The 14,948-nt window shown below is 30.1% G+C and overlaps 1 protein-coding gene across 1 annotated transcript in view; it reads left to right on the forward strand.

Moving 5' to 3' along the window:
• Positions 1–14,948, forward strand: part of ds (dachsous cadherin-related 1) — a 452,538-nt gene that overhangs the window by 366,726 nt on the left and 70,864 nt on the right. Inside the window, exon 3 of the mRNA XM_088224360.1 lies at positions 5,900–6,080. Coding sequence (XP_088080486.1) covers positions 5,900–6,080 — 181 coding nt within the window. The remainder of the gene's footprint in view (positions 1–5,899; positions 6,081–14,948) is intronic.

Consider the following 14,948-nt stretch of genomic DNA (forward strand, 5'->3'; position numbering starts at 1 on the left):
TTATTTTGCATAGCATTATGCTTTTTATTGTTTCTACATGTATACAAAAAAGCGTTGTTTATTTTATAAATTACTACCCACTATGTTTTGTACTTACCTGTATATTTTTTTTAAAATGCCCTTTGGGCGTATTGTAAAATTAAATAAATAAAAAACAATTTAACTTCCTCATTGACTGAAAAACATTAGTACTTTACAAAATGGCATTATGTCTACATTTGACATTGAGAGATTGTTCTTGGATGACAATAAGTTGACCTTATAACAAATTTACAACGGTAATTGTTTAGAACTCATAAATTATAAAGACAGTTATTCTCTGTAGGCTTCAAATAGTTTTGACTTCTGTCATTCCGCTTTTTGTGATCGGGAACATAAATACCTTCTTGCTATCGATACCGATTTATCAATTTATTATTTGATGATTGCCGACGAGTCAGTGTTCTGCAGTTTGCGGATACCACAGGAAATCATGGGGCAGATAGTTACTTTAAACTCTTTAGAATCTATATACATAATATTCAGTTTTAAATTGATGCTCCATACCTTAATTTGGACCATGCAACTCACGAAGTAGAACATCGCATGTTTTTGAACAATTATTTTAGCAAAATGGCTAACAAATTAGAGAGAGTAAGCTAACAAGTAAATTTATGTTATTATTTTAGTCTTATATTATAATTGAAGTTTGTTATCTGCACAGAATAGCGCATAGGCCTCTGCCGCCGAAACAATTTTACCGTTATTTTGCCAATTTTATTTTATTTTATTGAAATAAACGGTACTTAGTGCTTTTTACATATTAGTTACAAATACAATTAAATATACATACATGTAAGCATAAGAAATACAGAGCATTTAAAACAAAATTTATTTACAAGTAATACAAATAGATGAAGTCAAAGAAGGAATCGTGTGTTAGAAATACCTCATTGCAAAACGAGGCTCGCACAGAGACATGCATATTTTATAGGCCCAAAAACTTTTAATTCTTTTTTTACTGATAATATTTCATCGATTCCAAACATTCAAAATTTTCCTTCTTTTAAAAAACATGCACTATCCTGGATTCAAACTAAAGATATGAACTTTTTTTTTCTATTATTTATTTTGTTGCCCTTTAATAATAAGGAATGTTTTTGTGTTTTTTTAAATATTTTTTATTTCCTTTTTTAATTACTATAAAAAAAATACCATATTATCTTTTACAGAATACTTTATTTTTTCTTTCTTTTGTTATACAACATTATTATAACGGTCCATTATTTACTTTAGGAGCAGAAATTATTTAATATTCTCTTGTATACCCACGAACAGGCCATACCTTTGTGGGATTTTTTTGTTTACTATTTTTCTATTAATATGTACTTCATTAATATGTAATTATGCTTTATTTTTTTAATACTCTGTTTTATTATCATGCTTATTGTAAAAAACAAAAAAAAATAGTAAAAAAAAATTAAAAAAACAAATTAAGAAAGTCTGAAAAAGATAAACTATGTAAAAGAATAAAATATTACCAGTTATGCAATTATCTAAAAAAAAAGATAATTTGGTATTAGAAATACTTTGAACCAGTTAAAAAAAAACTAAGAAAACAATTTTGAATTACATTAAAAAATAATTTAAAATATATGTATCATTATTTAAAACTAATACGATAGTAAATAAAATAAATAGTATATATTTATATATAAAAATATAAATGATGTAAAAAAATGATGAAGAGAAATATTTTGTACTTATAAATTAATACAAGAGAAGAAACAAAAAAAGAAAAAAAAAACACTAATAAAGAAGTTTAAAACAATACTTAACAATAGTAACAAATAGTTACCTAGAACTATTACCAATGAAATAAAGAAATTTTGACACGAATATTAGATTATTGTCACACAAAAAAACTTATTTAAAATCAAACAGTATAAAAATACGTGTTTTGCCAGTAAGGTACTGTTTCATTAATAACTCACTTGATAAACATTAGTAATTTTTCTATAACTGCACAATTGTTTTAATCGATCATAAACGATTCAAGATGGCATAATTTTTTGTTCTAAATATCTATTTTTAACATTAATTTTCATCAAAAATAAATGAAAATATGCTTTGTTAATCGCCACTTGTACATATAAGTGTTTTCTTTGATAATAAATTGTAATTAAAATTATCTTTATGTCTCTTTTTGTGTCGTACAAACTGCTGAATCACTGTTTTGTTTCTTTGTAAAAGATTTCCTTGGATTCTATATGACTTGTTGCTTGAAAAGTTCGTTTTATATGGATCAGAAATCACAAAAAAAAATCTTAACGTAAAACCCTGTTGCTAATATGCAACATTTTGCTTGGTATATTACACGGTAAAATCAAATATTATATTCTGAAACTAGTCTGTAAGCATGCACGACAAGCAATTCAATAAATCATGCGCGTTATTCGCACTGTATGCTTGTTATTTATTTATTTATTTAAAATAAACAAACAGTCGGCAATGATGTAGTAACATCAAAAAAATACAGTTTCAAGACAGACCAGAAAAGTTTCTAAATAAGAATCATACAAATTATTAAATTGTGTTACAACAAGAGGGTGTGTTTATGTGTATTTGTATGAGAGTAAGTGTATAGGTGTGTTTGTGTGTATGTGGGAGTAAGTGTTCAGGTGTGTGTAAGTGTGAGCATCATTAAATAGCAAGTGGGAGCGTATCGCAGTCAGAAATAATGAGTATTAATTTATTTTTAAATAAATTAAGGAGCATGTAAAATATATCAATAGATGAAAAAAAAGCATTATAATTAGTGCAAAAACGATAGAGGATTTGTTAGTGTTATGCATAGTTAGTGCTCTAGACTGGCAGATGGAATAAATACTTATTTCTTGTTACGCGAAAGGGGACATTTAGATTAATTTTGGAGAGTAGGTTAAAAGAGTTTACTTTATTATTTAATAATTTATGTCAATAGCATAATTCAGAATTAGTCAAAGATCCGGGTTGATGTTCCGTGGCTAGTGTAGCGGACTCTCAGATCAAAGGTCCGAAGTTCGAACCCCGCTCTACAATAACTCGATTCCCATTTTCTAATATTCATTTATTTATGAGTTTGGGTAAATTATAAGAACTCAAATATTTCTTTTAACATTTATAATTTTTGACTTCTTTTGAATCCAACGAATTCTTATGAAAATTTACTGTCTAAAATATGTCGTGACTATTGATTTATATGTATACACTAGATGTGGCACTAAGCACCCGCCTTGTGTTACATTCACCTGAGGCTTCGGAACTTATCTTTTATCTTGAGATAAAAAGTGTTTTGTATATATTTTTTTGCACCACAACAGGCCATGAGGCCCAATTACAATGGTGAATTACATCACAATACCCAGGCTTGAGAAACATAAAATATAATTTTTCTGTTCTCACCGGGAATAGAACCCGGAACCTTCCGTGTGTGAGTCAAGCGTCTTGACCACTACACCACGATGGCTGCACATTAGTCAGAACATGTGAAGCAGCGTGAAAGGGCCTGACATACAACTTTGAATTCACGGTAAGCTGGCATAGACAGTTAGTCTTTTTTACTCTACTGCGCGCTTTGCATGGAAATGTTGATACGATATGACGCGATTCATTTTAGGTTCGTTCATTTTAGGAACATGATTTGAACCTGTCGTTCTATGAAGCATCATATTTATTTTACTATACCTCAGTGGTCTTGGCAGTCCTTTTTCAATCATTACAGTTTTGATGTTATTAATAGGGAAATATCACATACTACGAATAACGAAATAAATATATGAAATGGATTTGGAAAAATAAATCGTATTTTCAAAATCAATATGAATATTTTAGAGAAATGTTTTCAATTATGACGTCAAGATTCGCGACGATGTTCTATTGAAATTTAAACGGTCATAAACGAAGTTCAAAATTTATACGAATCGTGACGTATTAGGGGCGTGGCCAACGCAATGGACCGTTTTCGTGGAAACCTTAAAATTATAAATTAAAATAAATATATGCTTCTATTTTTACCCTGCAGCATTTGATGGGCCCTTATTTATTTCAAATTCTAAAAAAAAGGTGTTATTTACCTATTCTAAATGCTACCAATGTTTTATTCCGTATTCCGATCCATCTAAAACTGCCTTTACTCCAAGTGCACTGATCGCCTTTGATAATATGCGCATTGTTAAATAAATTGTAAATATTTCTAGGAATCCAATGATTGGAGAGTGATTGAATAATAATTTCAATTAAAGTAACTTAGCTGTATGGATAATAATAATATTCGTGAACGCTCGTTCTTCAGTAAAAAATAATCTTAAGGTTTTCAAATCTGCAAATTATTATGTAATTTGAAATCATGTACTTGATAATTAACTCTTCGATTAACTTTGTGTAATTATCTATGTATTTAAATAAACCAATTATGGCATTGGGGCCATTCTTAGAATCTCACTTACCAAAATATTTTAAAGCTCTTTGGTAGGTAATTGTAGCAAGCTTTTTTCTACCACCCGTTACATAATATAATTTGTACCGAAACAATTAAGGTCTGGAGGGGTAGGAGTCATATTTTTGTAAATTCAAATTAAACGCTCTCTATGTCAAGAATATTTCTAATTTTAAAAAAATACTACCGGACGAAAGCATTTTTATTATTATTTTATATAAGGCCACTTGCATCAAAAACATAGGCGTTATTAATAATAATCTTAAAATCTGTGCGACTGATCCTCTTGCCATGTTACCCAGTTTAAGTTTTTTAGAGTAAGTTATCTTCTAATATAGTCATAATTCAGATATTATCTAAAAAAACAAACTCTACATAGATTCGTTTAAGCATAATGTGGCCTTCTTCAATATATCAAGAATGTGCAGATTATACAACAGCATTAAAAAAGGTAGAGATTGTCTTTTCGACACTGGCTTGTTTAGGTTTAAAATAATATACAAGATGCATTTTAGGTTGTTATATTAATATATAACATTCTTAAAATTTGTAACAATATACATATACAACCTAAAAAGTTGTTTTATTCAGTTTTACAAAAAAAATAATTTAGTTTACTTTTTTTAATTTGTTTTTTGATTTAATTTTATTGAAATTGATATGATATTATAAATAATTTCATACGATATCCCCAAGGAGTTTTTCATGAAAAAAACTCCTTAAAAGACTTGCAGATAACAATATTTATTTACATTGCCAGTTTTATTTCAATGGATGTTTTATTAGTATTTTATTAGTTGTTTTTCTTATTTTTACATTAATAATTTCATTTTAATATTTTTTAATTAGTATTGTATTAATGTTTACATATGTATATAAGATGTATTTTATATTAATGAGTTTATTTTTACGATAATAAATTTAAATTAATCATTTATATTGTTAATATAATTTTAATACTTATTTTATAAGTGTTAAAAAACACGTAATTTACGAAAAATAAGTACTGTATTTTTAAATGAAATATTTCTGTATGTTATTTTTCATTACAGCAAAACAATACAGACTAAAGTGACAAAAGTCTCTGGTTAAAAATGAGATGTAATTGAAAACGCCTTATTTGAACGAATGTATCGTACCTTTTTTAAGTAATAAACTTTTTGATTGATTTTTTTTTTAAGATTGAAAGATATTCAACATGAATTCAACATAAATGGAGATTATCTTTGCCAAAAAAATATGGAAATCAAGACATTATGATTAATCATTGGCTGCTTTAATGATCTCATTAAAACAAACCGTTAGTTTTTCTTGATCTTTTTCATCTTTAGATTATTGTGAAGTATAACAGACACCCCTTTATGGGATTTTCGTTAAATTAATAATTGTATTTTTGTTAGTGCCCAGACAAGCAAAACATGACTTTCTTTTTCTTCTTTCCAGGTGTCAGCCACAGACCCTGACTGCGGAGTTAACTCTATGGTCAACTATACCCTGGGAGAAGGGTTCGGGAAGTTGAACGAATTCGAGGTGAAATCTGGAACCGGAGAAATCTGCATTGCCAACCAACTGGATTATGAAACAAGAAATGTTTACGAATTCCCAATTATCGCAACCGACAGAGGTAAGAAAAAAATAAACCCTTTGAAAAACGCTCAATTTTTTAAAATATAAATGGAGTTACAGCTTTATCGACCTTGCTTTTATGTTCAATTTTATTGATGTACAAGGTTTATATTTCACTAGTAAAAGTAGATTTTGTTTCTTAACTATCATTTTCAAAAAAAAATAGCACCGCAACAATTATTAGAGGCCTAATTTCAGCGGTGAATACAGAACATCCATGCTTAAGAAAAATCACATTCATTTTTTTTTTTAAATAAATTTTTGGGGTCTTATGATTCGTTCAAAAATTTAAATTTTTGGGTCTATTTTCAACGAGTGTGAATGCAAATTAAGTTGGACAAGAGTGGGGTTCGAACCTCAAACCTCCGATCCGTTAGACTGCAACACTAGCCGCGGGGCCACAACTTGATTTGTGTCCTCACCGACAATCAAACCCGAAACCTTCCGTGCGTGAGTCAAGCGTCTTAACCACAACACCACGTAAGCAGCTAATCTTTATCAGTGTCTTTATTCTGTAAATTATTCGTTTCGTAAATTCATTCGTATCGTATAAGAGGAAACGAGGGCGAAATACCACATTGATTGCGTTAGTGAGATGGATATATGACGAACGAACGAGCGTACGAAACGAAATTGTGACAGAATAAGTCTGCTGAGTAGTGTTGGGAAGGTAGAGAAAAATACTCAAAATAGTAAATATTAGACATATTTTCATCAGTTATGAAGCGGTTGAGAAAATGGATGTCTAGGCACTTAGAGAGCCTACGATCGGCTGGGTTAAGTGATCACTTTACATATTGTGAGACTTACCATTCTACTTATAGGTAGTTGACTTCCATTTTGACGTATTTAATTTTTCGAATCTCCACATATGTATGCTTATTTTGAATATCACATTCGCATGCGTGTTGGCTCTCTATATTTTTAACGGCTTTATCTCTGTCAAAAAAAATTGTAATACTGATATCTCGACTTTATCTTTAGAGATTTGAACAAATCAAAAATATTGTTAACGGGAATAAAAGTGAGCTAATTTGAAACGCCTGAAACATTAATAAGTTCTCTTCATTTAATTTCTCCTCCTGTCTCCTTCAAACTTCATACTAGATCTCACATTCTATGCATTCCTTTCCTGGATTCTTTTCCTATATTTTTCCAAACTCTCTTTCCGATTCCACATTCTGTCCATTCCCTACATCCTCTTTCTGTCTCCTTCCAAACTTTTAACCAGATTCTGCATTCTACGCATTCTTTAACTGGATCCTCTCCCTCTCTTCTTCCAAATTCCTTTCTCGATCCCACATTCTGTGCATTCCTTACATCTTCCTGTCTTCTTCCAAACTTCATACCAGATCCCACTTTCAATGCCTTACTTTTCTGGATCCTCTTCCTATCTTTTTCTAAACTCCTTTCTCGATCCCACATTCTGTGCATTCCCTAAATCTTCTTCCCGTCTCCTTCCAAACTTCTTACCAGATCCCACATTCTATGCATTCCTTGCACAAAAGTGTTTTTAGTAATACATTTATATTCTATGTCCTAGGGGTGAAATCAAGACCTTGTCTACAAACATTTGGAGTAATATTGATGAGCATTATATTCTACTACAATGTTAAAAATGCACAAAGTATGCATTATATACTAATATATTTATAAATTCCAATAATTAAAAGTGTACCAAAACGCACTTTATTACAATCTTAGGCATACCGGTGTATCTCGCTTATTAATTAAAATGAATAGGGTATTTTCACGTTTTTTTTTTATTTTGCAAAAAAATAGAAAAAAAAATTACGATGGTAACTGTACAGTTTTTATTTTTTTATGTCCACGCGTTAATTTTTCAGAGCGGTTTAAAAACGTATACTTTGAATTGGCGCCAAAACGAACATTCGGATGCCGTATGGGCTTGTGACGTCACGCGTTACGAATTTGACTGACCGTTCAAACAAATTCATACGAATTTGTATAGCCTACGTGTTGTTTTTGTTGTAATTGGTTGTTTTAACTAATTAACGCGCATAAAATGTCTTTAGTTATAAGATACAAGTACTGTTTAATTCCGATTCGCACAAACACTACGGTGAAGACGCAAAATAAAGCTTTTTTCGCCATTCCTAGTACCTAATGAAAAAATGCAGAAAAAATGGTTTAACGCATTTGAACGTTATGAAACGAGATGTTAAAAAAAACAAACCACTATTCTTTTTTCCGTAGGTCTTGTTCAGTACAAAATACTATATTTTATGGTGTAGACTGTAGACTATAAACATTTACTAACAGTAGGTACTGAAATTAGCACTTATAAAGCTTGACAGGTACTACAATACTAAAATAGTTTATTCTTTGAACGTTATTGTTTATATTTGTATTATATTTCTGTACTTATGTTACTTAGTTAAATTTGTGGAACTGTTGGTTTTCTATATGAATAAAAAATAAAATTACAAAAAAATTCCTGTATGAAAACCTACCTTATTTATTTGTGAAATTTATTGCATTTACAAAATGAAAACTGACCTTGAGATGCTGGACAGTCTTCACACTTGCAAGAATCTGTTATTTCCTAGACTTCATCGCAAATCAACATCACCGAGTACGATTTGGTTCTAACTTTGAGTTCTGCTGGGGTGACTCGACCTTTTACCATTCAAATATCACCCGTCCGTTTTACTTGAATGTAATCTATGGCACTGTCTCCGTAATTTACCCTAGCTGATATATCAATAAGTAAATCACATTTAATAAAAAAAGGCATTAACACGCACTCGAGCAACAGAGATGTTTACAAGCAATGGTATTTTATGTATTATGTTGTGTCAAAGTCACGTTACTTCCCTTTTGCATTAAATGTACGCTAAACAATATATTTATAGTATATGCAAATAATACAACTATTTGAATGAATACATTCTGGAAGCAAACATTATATATTTGCTTACCTTACGGCCTTTACATTTCTATACTCGAACTTAAAAAGTTTGTATTGGATGAGAAAAAAATACCCATCATGATTATATCTATTTTGGGCAAGTTATCGGACTTTCCTTGTAAAAAACCAATTTTAGTCATAATGCTATGGATGTTTATAAATGGAAACAAAAAAAAAACAAAGGAAAAGACGAAATTTAACTAGAAAAAACAAATAAAAAGCCACAAGCCGCCCGCGTCGGAGTATCTCAGTATAGGATTTGATAAAACGTACGATATATAAGTCACGCGTGACGTCATCAACCCTTTTGGCCAGTTACGGGCCGTTTTATTTCTATCAAACTTTAAATAGGAAATTATAAGTGAAAACATTCGTTTCAGATTTTGATAGTAATATGGTTCGAATCGTAAAAATATTCTTTAAATACTGAATACATTAAAAATCATATCCCCAGTTTATGAAAATACCCTATTATTAAAAAATATAATTATTTTTTTACTGTAAGCCACTCTCTGATTGCGTTACATTACTTCATCAAATTCATCTGCGATACCCGTCAATATTCGGCATTTTGATAATGTCGTTGATTTTTTAGTAAAATGGCGTAATTTCATAATTCGACTTTTAGGCAGTATTGACATTATACCTAAAATCCGTTTCCTCCATAACTCGTTTAACTTCTCGCTGGGTGGGATTCCTTCGTTAGTCTTGGGTCTATGGGCCCGGAATATCCGACGTGATTTAATAGAATTATGTATTAAACACGACACTAATTCCTTTTGACGTAGCTTCAATCAGGTACATAAGCGCCGTGACATTTATTTGTCATCGTCAGATTTTTACGTCAGATTATTGGCTGTATTCTGGACACTCTTGTAAAAATAACGCATGGTTAAATATACGTAGCGCGGTGCTGGAGTGGTTAAGTGGAGAAATTGAAATGTTTGTGTAAATCAAAAGAACGCATCATATTGTTTATCATGCACTGTTGATTTCATTAAAAATACTTAAAATATTTAAATATCTGTACTTACTTATCGGGTCCGGACTTCAGAGCTTGCCACTCCAATGTGCAGCGACAGATATCGCCTTGTCAGTGGCCAACCTCAAATCATTATCATCACAAGTTGACTGCATTTGTGGATACCGCAGCAAATGAGGGTCATCCTGCACCTTTTCGCAATCGCAATTCATGTCATCTTCCTCCAGAAACCCCCACCTCTGTTGATTGTATTTGAAACGACAAAAATCGGCTAATCCTTTCGAAACCGGACAGCCACCCACAAAATCCTAAAAAAAGGCCCTCTTCAGGGCTATTCACGACGATATCAATCAATATTGAGAGGGACATAGCCGGGACAAGGAAGCCATCTTCTCCAATTTATGTAAACATCAGTAAAATGAATGTTTATCCTCCGATAGAAAACTTTTACAATAAAAAAAATGCTTTTCACGTGCAAGATATTGAATTGATTTAAAAAAAAAATATCCCTTGTTTGATTTCTGAAGAGAGTTACAAATTGATCATGTTTTATATTACGTTTTATCCTAGATTAATTGGCAATTCAAGTATTGCTGTAAATTTTATATTAATTCAAAAGCCCAATGCACTCAGCAAGCTGATTTTTTTTTATCAAATGTACGATGTATAAGAAAACATAAAATAAAAGATTTAAAAAAAAAATATATATATTTTTTTACATTTTTCTTTGTATCAAATTACATTATTTGTATTTTTATAAAAAATCCGCAATAAATAATGTTTTTAAGAGTAAATAAATATCTACTTTACAAAAAGAGAATAAGAATGACGTGTCCAACAAATACCCCCAATAATAATTTATGCACAGGCAAATCAATACGTAAAAAGTAGTATTAATTTTTTTTTTTTTTATAAATTACTTGTTTTTAATTATGGTGTATTCATCCTAACAACATTAAAAAATATTTTTTAGTAAAATTTGTAGTTCATAATAAATCTAGCTGCTTAAAAAATATCTACCTCTTTCGCACTTTATGTAAGGCTGTTAAACTTTTAGCCATGGCTCTAGAATAAACCACTACGCCTCTTTTACGATAAATTGCTGAACTAAGCGGTCGGTCATTTTAGCTTTTACGAGTATAGCCAGTCAGGTTACTGACGATTTTACTACTTTTAAATTGTTTCAAGAGAATTCGGTAATTAACGCGATTCTCGAATAGTTGGCTAACCATTTTTATTAAGTTTAAATATAGACATTAAACTTTAATCCGCGTTTTGATGGAGCTCAATTTACCTAATGGTGTCTTAATCTTACAAAATTCCTTTTAGATATGTTTTTCCATTTGTTAATATTTGGGTATTTTGTCTCATAATATTTTTACAAGAATCTTTTAAAGGTTTAGTTATGTCTTAGTTTCGTAAATAAAATGTACCGTTTATTGAATCATATTATTGCCTGCTAAATTAACTGTCTTAATGTCAATTTTTTTCTACATTTGTTGCAATCAAAATTGGAGTAAAAGCTATTTTAATGGCATTTAATTAGTATAGCAAATATAACAAATCTAGATCAAAAAATAATAATACAAACTTAAATAGTTTCAATGTGTTATCATTAGTAAATTCTCTTTTAAAATTTTAAGATCTAGAAAAAACAGTGCCGCTTATTGAGGTTTCCGAAGATCTTTTTGTGAAGGAATATGAAAGTCTAAGGAATTTTAAACCCTTTGCTACATTCGCCGCTTAGTACATGATTGCATATCTACAAATTAATTTATTGACATATTAATTTGCTACAACATCCATTGAAGACAAAACTTTTGTATGCTTGCTTTATTGATAATATTCCTTATTTTTCCCACAAAATATTTCACAACTCATCAAGATCGACAAATATTGGTATCAGGAACGCAGCATCTTAACCCTTAATTTCATGGTGCATCTTATTTGATACATACCACAAAAATGAACATAAAATTACCTAAAACAAGTATACAAATGGTTTTGTGATGTTATGAATTAGATATATAGCCAAGATAGTACAAAAGAAGCGTAAATGTCCGATGGCTGATCTGAAGTTCACAAAGATGAAACGAGTCATTGGACATCATTATATGAATCAACGTGCTATCAAAATCGCTTCATCGCTTTCCAACGATATATATATTTAAGGTTAACAAATTTTTTCAAACCTAGTATTTCCATGAGTGTAACCATTGCACAGGGTAGCAAATTTGATCCATACTTTTTTTTTCCTAATATTTTCTATCCAGGATTTTCAAAATTATTTTACATCCGTTTTTAGAGCATGAAATAACGTTAGAAGTTTTTAAAAATACAAAAAAAAAACATGCATTGAAGATTTGAAGAGGTTTTGTATCGCTGCCTATACATCTGTATTTTTTCTCCCCTTGTATCAATTTTAAAGTGACAACTTCTCCAAAAAATGTTATATTTTTTATCTTTTACCTTACAGATATGGATGGGTAAAATTCTTAATAAAATAATTGTTATTATATTGTAAATATATTATTATTGTTTTACTATACACTGATTTTATAACATGTTTTTTGTAGATAAATAGCGTGGTTACACAGTTTATCAGACCTGCTAAAGCTTAGTGAACTTGATTTACCAATCGCCTTTGGCGTCAAACGTAATGAATACCAAGTCCTAGAGACATCTACAGCAACTCGTCCCGTGGCCACGGGATAATGTGATCTGGCATGATCATGTGATCATTTCACTTCATCCCACTCTAAGGGACATTTTAACACCAGCCATGCGTGTGTCTTTAAGAATTTTCTTCGGAGTTATTGAACTGATCGTATTGGAAAAATATTATTTCTTTGTCAATAAAGACGCTCAAACACCAAAGCCTCAAGCGAAAATTAGGTTTAGTGATCCCTGAAATATGGTACTAATATGGCAAAAGAAAAAATGCTTAATTTGATGCCAACCTGTCTTAGAAAATTTGTTTACCTACGTTCTCAAAATGACAACGGCAAAATAAGACAGTTGATTTTCTACTACACGATTTACGTTTTTATATTTTGTTGTTTCTATTTTTTAATATTAAATTTATGTGCAATGACATAATTAAATGTGCACTTTACTTACGCTTAGTAAATGACAATTCAATTTGTGGCCTTCCATGCCTCTATTCTGTAATGGATTTTTATTATAATCAGTAGTGATGCTACGCAGAAATATACCGTCATGTGAAAAGATTTCATTTTTAAAATGTTGTTGCGCAACCGTGAAAAAAACCAAAATGTTGTTTTGTTCTTATATACAGTCCAATTTATGCAATCAGTAGTTAAGTAGTTATATTTTATGAACATAAAAAAAAATACAGCTGCTAGCTAGTGTCGTGTCCATGATAACGAGTTACACAGAAATAAATATGAACTAAGAAAATATGTATACATTTTTCTTGCATTAATTTTTGCACGCTTATCGTGATTTTCTACCTCATTTTTTCAAATTGTCGATGCCATCTCATTATTTGCCATATCTTTGATGTAGCTTGAATACGTATAACGTGTATAATATAAATATATATATATATATACTCGTAAATATATATATATATATGTATATAATAAGAAATGTATGTCTGTTATTGATAACTTTAATTTAAAGTTTGTAGTATTTTATCTTGTTTAAATTTTTTTTTAAATGTTTTTTAACAAAAGTATTTTTTTATTTTTTGAGGGTTCCGTCTTGTCACTGTTATTTTATCTGAGTCATCGTGTGAATTGTAACATGTTTTTGAGGACCTTTTTATTTGTAACTGTTACAATGTGTATTCATATTATTTTATAATGTAATGTGAAGATAATAATATCTCGGACATTTCCCGACAAAAGAGAGAAAATACATTATTAACATTACTACCGTTGACAAGTGGAGCAAAAAATAGCTCCGTTTCCGGGTCGTAATGTGATTCCATAATTAATATGTCAAGAAATAACTGCATGACAAATTAACCTTCATAATTTGATAAGGAGTTCTAGATGCTTCGTTGTGCATACATAATTAGATATCAATATTACACTCCAGGCACAAATTCATAAAGTACATAACTTTACACATTTTGTACGGGTGAAATAAATTTATATTTGTACAAATTAGATCTCGTATGCACGTGGACTTAATGAGATTTTCTCATTTCACAAGTAGCTTTATGTATTTTCCTTTACGACTTGTAGTAAAATTATAATTATGCTGCGTTACCATGAATGACCGGGTTCGTTTCCCATTTGAAGTCAATTTAATTTTGTTTATTATATTTCTCTCGCTTTCTACCCTTCCAAACCTTTGCCGTATAAACGTATTTCAATTCACAAGTGAGATGATGGCTCCGAGCTATGAAAGGTCAAGTCAATCTCGTCAGAATCATTATTGCAGATTCAAAAGGTGGCGGGTTCATGATTCCCACCATCCGTCATTTCAAATTACTAATTACGTATAACATCTCAATTTTCCTCGGGTTGCCCGACATGTTAATCTGTTATTTAAGATGTCAAATACTCGTTTAAAAAATCATCGATTTTAAAAACAGCTGTGTTTTCCCGTTGCGTACGGATATACGAGTAAAGCTAAATTTTAGTCAACGATTTCGAAGGAAAACAACATACATTGGATAATTTATACTTTGTTTTATTTATTTCACTGTAAAATTATTTTACAGTCATACAAAATAAACTGACAATACTCCTGCTTTATATAAATAAACATATTTTGCATATAATTTCAGAAGATATTGCCATTAAAAATAAATGTTTTAATTAAAATATACCTATATATAATTTTATATTATGTTCCAACAGAGTAAAGGAAGTATACAATATTTAGCGTAAATTGACATTTAAAAATAAACGAACCATCGCGTTGTTTCTCCTTAGGGGTAGATAGAGAGGATAGAATGCTACACCACTCTATCTTTG

The sequence above is a fragment of the Micrasema longulum genome, unplaced genomic scaffold (assembly GCF_059751315.1).
Source record: "Micrasema longulum isolate JH-2025_06_02 unplaced genomic scaffold, ASM5975131v1 h1tg000280l, whole genome shotgun sequence".
NCBI classification, from domain to species: Eukaryota; Metazoa; Arthropoda; class Insecta; order Trichoptera; family Brachycentridae; genus Micrasema; species Micrasema longulum.